General features: G+C 42.4%; 1 protein-coding gene across 1 annotated transcript; it reads right to left on the bottom strand.

The window, feature by feature from the left end:
- Positions 1-2,579: 2,579 nt before the first annotated feature.
- Positions 2,580-6,896, bottom strand: TMEM252 (transmembrane protein 252). The gene is made up of 2 exons (XM_032138731.1): positions 6,549-6,896; positions 2,580-3,494 (listed from the first exon to the last, which is right to left on the bottom strand). The coding sequence occupies exons 1-2, from the start codon at positions 6,824-6,826 to the stop codon at positions 3,260-3,262; spliced, it is 513 nt and encodes a 170-aa protein (XP_031994622.1). The 5' UTR covers positions 6,827-6,896; the 3' UTR covers positions 2,580-3,259.
- Between the last annotated feature and the right edge of the window lie 647 nt (positions 6,897-7,543).

Consider the following 7,543-nt stretch of genomic DNA (forward strand, 5'->3'; position numbering starts at 1 on the left):
CCTTATAGAATATGGAGAAGATATAGATTATGAATCCATGTCTTTATCATCTTTCCATGCCTATCTGCACCTAATATGTGCCCTGCAATGTAGGTGAGCTAGAGCAATGCCTCACCAAAGACAGTATATTTAAATAGAATCTTAAACGATAGATAGGAGTGTCAGTAAAAGCACTGGTAGGGTTTTGCATGGCAGGTCGAAAATGAACACAGTACATCTCAGATATGCAAAAGACACAGTACAACTTAATCTATAATTGAGGATAACTGACCTCATCCTCACCTTCTGGAGTGGTGGTAAGGCCTACTCAAACTTTCTGCTCAAAGGGACATTATGAGATTACAATACTGGAGGGCCTTCAACGCTGAGAACTTTCCTTCCCCATTGACATATGAACCTACCATCCACAGTTGAGAGAAGAGAATGAGCAAAGACTCTTTGTAATGGGGATTTTTCCTTTTTCACTTTCTCATGTTGCACGTGCTCTCCCTGTCATTCACGGAATTGCGGTTTCCAATCCATGACCGTAAATTTTATAAACTTCAGAAGGAAGAGCAGAGGCAGTATCTATTTATCTTGAGTGAATCCTCTAGGCGATGACTACTATATTATTATTATGAACCACAATCGGATACTTTTGTCTGATTTGTCCAGTGGATTTTAATTGCTGGGTCTCTCGAATGTAGAATTTGCTTTGTGTTCTACCCTTGTTCTTGACACATGATTCAGAGTACATATGCAGTCACTCTCTGGAACCTGCCGTGATTCACACTGCCAAGATATTATTTCTGCCTTACATGAAATGTTAAAAAAATCAACAAATAACTATTGGTATTTTATTTTCAAAAAGACACACCCAGGTTATTTTCCAAATCAGCAGTTAGAGTTCAATTATGTTTGGGTTTGCAGAAAGATCAACACATTCTGACACTGTGTTAGTTTACCAGAGAATAATACTTTGACTTAGGGTCTTTTATTGATTTTTTTTCTGATGCAAAAAAAAAAAATGGCAAAAGAGAAATTTAAGTACAAAATTTATTGCAGTAAAGAGATTAAAACTATTTCTTATGTAAACCAAAATCAACATTTGTTTCACTTGACTACCAGTAGTTGGAAAAACTATCTATTACAAATGCAAACTCTGGACAAAAGACCAATGATGGTCCTTGTTCAAGTCAGTGAATGTGCTCAGACCACCAGGGAGAATTTCAGGATAACTGTCTTAGTAGAGGGATAGAAAGAGATGACAAGAGAGGAATAATAAGTTACATTACTAATAAATGATCACTTCCTTATTGGACAACCATAAGTGACCTTCATATCTTTATGCCCTCAATGCCAAGGATTCAAATAACAGATTCCCAAATTCACGCTTCATGGACAAGGATTTCCTTTTATGAAGCTTCTTATGCATTTGTCAGAATATACTTAATCTATGCACTCAGCAATGATGGAGAAGATGAGGCCACAGAGGAGGCTCCATCCCATCTTGACCACCCTCTTCCTCTTTGAATGATCTACATCCTTCTCAGCAACTGTCTAAAGCCCTTCCTGTGCCCATTCACCAAGGGCTATCTCCATTGGGAATCATTCTTCATCATCCATGTAATGATCGGGGGAAACTCTGCTATGAGGCAAGGGACCAGTTTCCAGGCAGAAAACCTGGAGGACATTTTACATATTTTAAAAGAAGCCGATTAACCCTAAAGCAATCTCTGCCACTTCTCCAAGGGCTTTAAGATATTGCAGCAACCCTGGGGCTCCATTTTCTGTTACAGCCCATTTTCTGAAGGGAGACAGAAATCCAAACTGTCTCCTAGAAGGAGAGAAGTTAGACAGGGCTACCTAGCTCAAAAGTGTGAAGTCAGTCAGTCCTCCCATATTCCTCTAGGGACCCTTCTTCACCCTCCTAGAAGTCATTGTGTTATTGGAAAAGTTTCTTAACTTCTCAAAATCTCAGTTTTATGCATATGTAAAATGGGAATAATCACAGTGCCTGTCTCTTAAAGATGGAATGAGGGCTAACACGCATGAAAAGCTCATGGCACAGAACCTGCCATATAACAGGCATTCCACAACTGTGAAGCCAGCATGAATGCCTCAGTTGATAGAGGAGAAAACTGAGGCCCGGAGAGATGAAGATTCTTGGCCCAAGTTCAAAAGCATCAGGCTGCATCTCTCTCTACCACCCTGCAACCAGACTTCTCCTCTTATATTTAAAAAAAAGAATAAAATATAATACAGTTGAGTAGAAACCAACGGATTTAAAAATGAATGTCCTAAGTCTAAAAGTCAAGATCTGTATCTTGAGACACAAGAAATTTCCTGTTAATGATGAACATACATCATTAGAGTTTCTTATCTTTCAAATTCTCGAGCTTTATATGGGGATTCTTTGAATTACATACAAATATTTTTAACCTTTATAAGATTTATATCAAGTAGTATATTAATACCATCCATGGCCAGTACATATTCCACCCTATACCCCGGATTTCCATGTATTATGAATTAAGTATTCTGTCTATTTCATTTGGGTCTATAAGCAATCTTATCTTGCCTATTTGTATAAGGACCTCTTTTAAAAAACAGCTCATTTAACATTTTGTGTTTGAACCATCTTGAAGGCAAATATTACAGTCATTTTCCTTTTACATAGAAAAAATACATATCGTGAAAATAAAATAATACGAAATAACATTCATGGGTTCCGAGGGCTTATCTCCCAGGATGTGAAGTACTGCCTCACTCTGGTAGTATGGTCAGCTGGAGGTAACTAGGAAACAAGCTAACAAAACGAAAGGCTGAACAATCAATAAATTAAACAACAAACCTTCCCTTTGAGATTACTAGGTGATATAGAACAGGAAGGCATGTGGCTGTCCTGACAACCAGCATCTATTCCTCCCTGGCTGGAGTTGAGATGATGGGAGGGAAGTTGAGTGAGAGCAGAAAGAATCTCTGTAAGCAGAGCTCTCAGAGTTAACACCTTTGGGGACCCAAGGCCTGCCGGGGTCAAGATTAGTGTGAATCCTCTGAAATGTCTGCTTGGTGTTGGCCACACCCTTCCAGGGCCCCTGGCCGGCCCTGCCCTGGCATGGCCAATTATGTCTGGAATTCAGGGCTGTCATCCCCTCCCCAAGCTCTCATGTGGGATCCCTGGTGGGGCCTTTCCTCCCACAGTCCCTCGTTTGCCTTTATTATCAGTAGCTGCTCCCCACAGCGGTGGCATCGTGAGTGCTGGAGAGCTTTCTCTGCCTCAGCACTCTTGGCTTTGCCTCTGGGTGTCCTCTGAGATTGCTGTCACCACCAGGCCAGCTATGGATTCTCTATAAGATGGTGGGGCCTCTGGGTGGGAGTCATTTCCATCCTGGAATTCCAGGCCCGTCTCTGTATATAGAGGTGGAGGAATGCCAGAGACCTCTCTCTCTGCAGGACATCTCTGCTTTTCCACCTCCAGGCTCTCTTCATAAGCTGGAGGGTAAAAGTCTGGCCTAGGGGACAAAACAGCACAAACATGCATGCGTTATTTAGGCATTAATGCCAAAGAGGCAGACGGCTGCCTCTCTCAGCTCAAATTGTGCGAAGCCAAACTGTTAAGAAACATGGATTCTTGAAACAGATGTACTTCTTCCTGGCATCACCAGTTTTTAAAAAATGTGCTGCTCTTCCAAAAGAACCTTTTTATCAGCCACAGGATGCCTGCCTCTAGTCACATTTTTTTTCCCGGTGGGTTATGCCAAGCTATTCCTTCTCTATTGCTCATTCACTCATGGAAACAGGGCCATTCAGTGTGAGATCCTTGTCAACATTAGAGGAGGTGGGGGCTCTGGATAGGGAACTTCTCTCTACCGAGTGCTTAGTCCATCCACATCCTTGCTCCCATTCTCACATGGCATCATCCCCTCAATTGCACTCACTTTCTCTTATCATCACAGCCAACAAAATAATGAATGAAAACCAACTCTGTGCTCATCTCTGAACTATATCAGATGCCATGTCTCTATCCTAACACCCTTTCAAGACTCAGTACCTAGTTTCAAAGAAAACATACAAACATACTCATTTCTCAAATGATATCAACTGACAACTTTACGCAGATTTCAGTTGCAGCCCTTTCTATGCCAGTAGGCTAAAGCAGCCATTAGTTCGGGGGCTGATGTTCTCATTGGTCATCTTGCCCAGCATTGCTAATTGCTAAATCCTCCTGGCTTCTCCATCATGAATGAATTTGGGGGAGGGGGAGAGGGGAAGAAGAGAGACCGGTGAGCTCGGCTGAGTTGTGTATTTATAGAGTGATCCTTCCAGTGCCTACAGGGAGTGTTTATGGTGTGTAACCACAACAGAACAGGGACTGCCATTTGTAGCCACAACTCCATTCCAAATGTTACCAGGCCCAAAGCCAGAGCTGAAGAAGCTGTCTACTGTAAGGCGTAAATCTCAGCCTTCACTCAGAATAGCCAAGGCTGAGTCATGGGGGTACATGTGTAAAGGCATTTTACATAGAAAGGTGAGCTGTTCCCTGGAGTGATTTGAAAGGTTCCAGGATGACTGCTTCCTGCCCCAAATCCCAGCTACCTCTCCCAACCCCACCCTCCTTCAACTGCCATCCACATTCCCAGTCCCCTGAATTCCATCATTGGAGACCCATTTGCTTTGATATCTCAACCTGGGTATCCATTTTGAGTGCAAATGCTTGGGAGAAATGTGACTTCCCAGGCTGACTTGCCAGCCATTCTGCGTGGGATGAGCATCTAATTATATGCAGCGAGAAGAGGCAGTAAAATGGGGGTGTCACGATGTCCGTAATTTACTTTCAAACATTTCAGTATACTGTAATATTATGCAGTGTTAGTCAATTTAAGCTATATCCTAAAGGCAATCAGTTACATTTATCAGAAATTCACACTCTAGAGGTAGTCCTCTAACATTTATACAAAAAGAAACCATCACTCTAGAGGCATCTTCTACAATCATTTCATTTATCTTAATTTTTAATCAAACCCAGAAACTCTGCTGGTTAGTATAACATTGGAAATAAGTTTTAGTTTTCATAATTATTATCTTATTAATTAGCATAAAGGATGCCAAAAGTGGACCCTCATGGGCAAGATTACTTATATTCAAGATACATGGAGTAGCTAAAATATTTTAGATACTTTCTACTCTTGCACGAAGAGGGCAAAATAATTTATAGTCTTGTAGCCTGTATCTTGAGAATGATGCCTAGGGTGTTATCCCCAAATGGTCCTGTGGCTAGCCAAGAATTAGGAGGTTTCTTGTTGCCTGATACTGACTATAAGATTAACCAAATCTTTTTTTCTTGTGGTAAAATATATATGACATAAAATTTACTGTTTTTAAGTGTATAGTTCAGTGGCACTAAATACACTCATATTGGTCTACAACCATCACCTTAAAACTCTCTACTCATTAAACAATAAGTCCCCAATCTCTCCTTCCACCAGCCCCTGGGGCCACTGTTCTACTTTCTGTGTCTATGAATTTGACTATGCTAGGTACTCATATAAGTGGAATCATACAATATTTGCCCTTTGTAACTGACTTGTTTCACTTAGCATGTTTTCAACTTCAAGTGGTGGCATGTGCCAGGATTTCCTTCCTTTTTAAGGCTAATATTCCATTACATGTATATACCACATTTTGTTTATCTACTCACCTATTGATGGACATTTGGGCTGTCTCCACTTTTGGGCTATTGTGAATAAATGTTGCTAGAAGCATTGGTGTACAAACATCCATTTGAATCCCTGCTTTCAGTTCCTTTGTGTATAAACTCAGAATGTAGAATTGCTGGATCAAACGGTAATTCAATATTTAATGTACAGAGGAATCTCCACACTGTTTTCCACAGTGGTTGCACCATTTTAACATTCCCACCAGCAGTGCACAGTGTTCCAATTTATTGACATCCTCACCAACACTAGCTGTTTGGTTTTGTTTTTTTGATGATAACTATCCTAATGTATGAGATGGTGAGATAGAATGAATCTTGCCTCTAGAATATTATCACCTTCCCCTGAAGGAATGTTTTACGCAAGGTGAGATCACAACACCTAAAAGGACAGTAAACTGGGGCTTCTCTGAGCTCACAGAGATTCCGGGACTCATTTTATGCCTGCTTCCTCATTTGTTGTGTGGCAGAATTTGGCCTGGGACTTGCTTGCCTTAGAACCTTATCCCAGGTTATGGGAAGTAACTAACCATCACCTGCCACTAATTAATGACAGCTGCCATGATATAACGAAAAAGCCTGGGTGTCTAAATTGGCTTGGGCGGGTTTTCACTGGGGGTGGTGGTAGGGTTTCTCTGAGACGAGTTGCCCCCACATCATGGTTTTCCCCAAAGACGGCGCCATTCTTCCTAATAACAACCCCAGAATACTTCCCTGACAATAAAGCTTCGGTTCTAGACAGACAGCGCATGGGACGTGCAAGTTGCTCCATAGTAGGATCGGAAATCACTCAGATCTGACACAACTCAGCCCATCTCAGCCCTTCTTGGTCCCTCTGCCTGTCAGCACGTACCTGTCTACTGTGGCCAGGGGCAGGGCCCCATGAGCAAGGTGTTGTTCGAGCATGTGCCTCAACACTCCTTTGCTTTCAGTCACCTGGCGGTAGTTGCTCCAGAAAATTCCGCTCAGAAGGATCACAAACCCCAGAGGCAGAAGCAAATATGCCGCAATCAGGCTCCCCTGACAGTCGAATATGGAGCCCCAGGAAATGAAGAAGGCCCCCAGGCAGACCATCAGGAAACCCATCAGGAGGGCAAGAGCACAGAGAATGAGGCCAGTTCTGTTTTGCATTCTTGCACCTTAGGAACCCAGCACCCTGACCCTGCCGCTCCTCTGCTTCCCCTGCTTGCTCCAAGAGAATGAGCTCATTAGCCAGCTTGCAGCTTTATATGCTCTGGGACCCACCGGCCTTTGGACAATTAAATGAAACGGGCACTTAGAAGCTATTCATTAACCATTGAAAGTAAGTGTAATATCCTTGGAGAATTAGCCAAAAAACACAGCATTGTATACTGCAGGCAGGAGTGGCTTCGTGTAGCTGTTTTGCTCTTCAGAGTTGGGTGGGACACTCAGCTGTTCCCAGTTATTTGAACGTACAGCCCTCCTTTGATTAAAAGGCGCTGGTCTCTTAGTCCCCACGCAGGGCAATTCCCCACTAAAAGCTGGAGAAGCTAGCATTCTTTAAAGAACGATCTTCTTTGTGGTTTGGTAAGAAATCCCTTCCTGATTCCTTCTCCCTTTCTCTGTACTAAAAAGGCATTTCTTCAATGTTGTTAACATGTTTGTGTTGCCTCCCTCAACGAATCCCCACTTATTGCTCCCACACTATGATACTGGCAGAATTCCAAGACAAAAGTTCAGAGTGTGAACTCCGTGATTCCTGCTCTGTTGACAAGACGAAGAGCTTGGGTGGGAGGGGAAGGAGAGTGCTGGAGAAAAGGACTATAATAGACAGAGCCTCGGGAATTTGGGGGGATTTCGGGCCTGTAATTCCTGCAATCGTTCCCC

This window comes from Hylobates moloch, unplaced genomic scaffold (assembly GCF_009828535.3).
Source record: "Hylobates moloch isolate HMO894 unplaced genomic scaffold, HMol_V3 SCAFFOLD_19, whole genome shotgun sequence".
Lineage (NCBI taxonomy): Eukaryota > Metazoa > Chordata > Mammalia > Primates > Hylobatidae > Hylobates > Hylobates moloch.

Excerpts from the sequence above, each read along its gene's own strand:
- TMEM252 (XM_032138731.1), bottom strand. The coding sequence starts at position 6,826 with ATGCAAAACAGAACTGGCCTCATTCTCTGTGCTCTTGCCCTCCTGATG. Across the intron at positions 3,495-6,548 it reads CCCCTGGCCACAGTAGACAG|GCCAGACTTTTACCCTCCAG; the intron begins GTACGTGCTGAC and ends TTTGTCCCCTAG.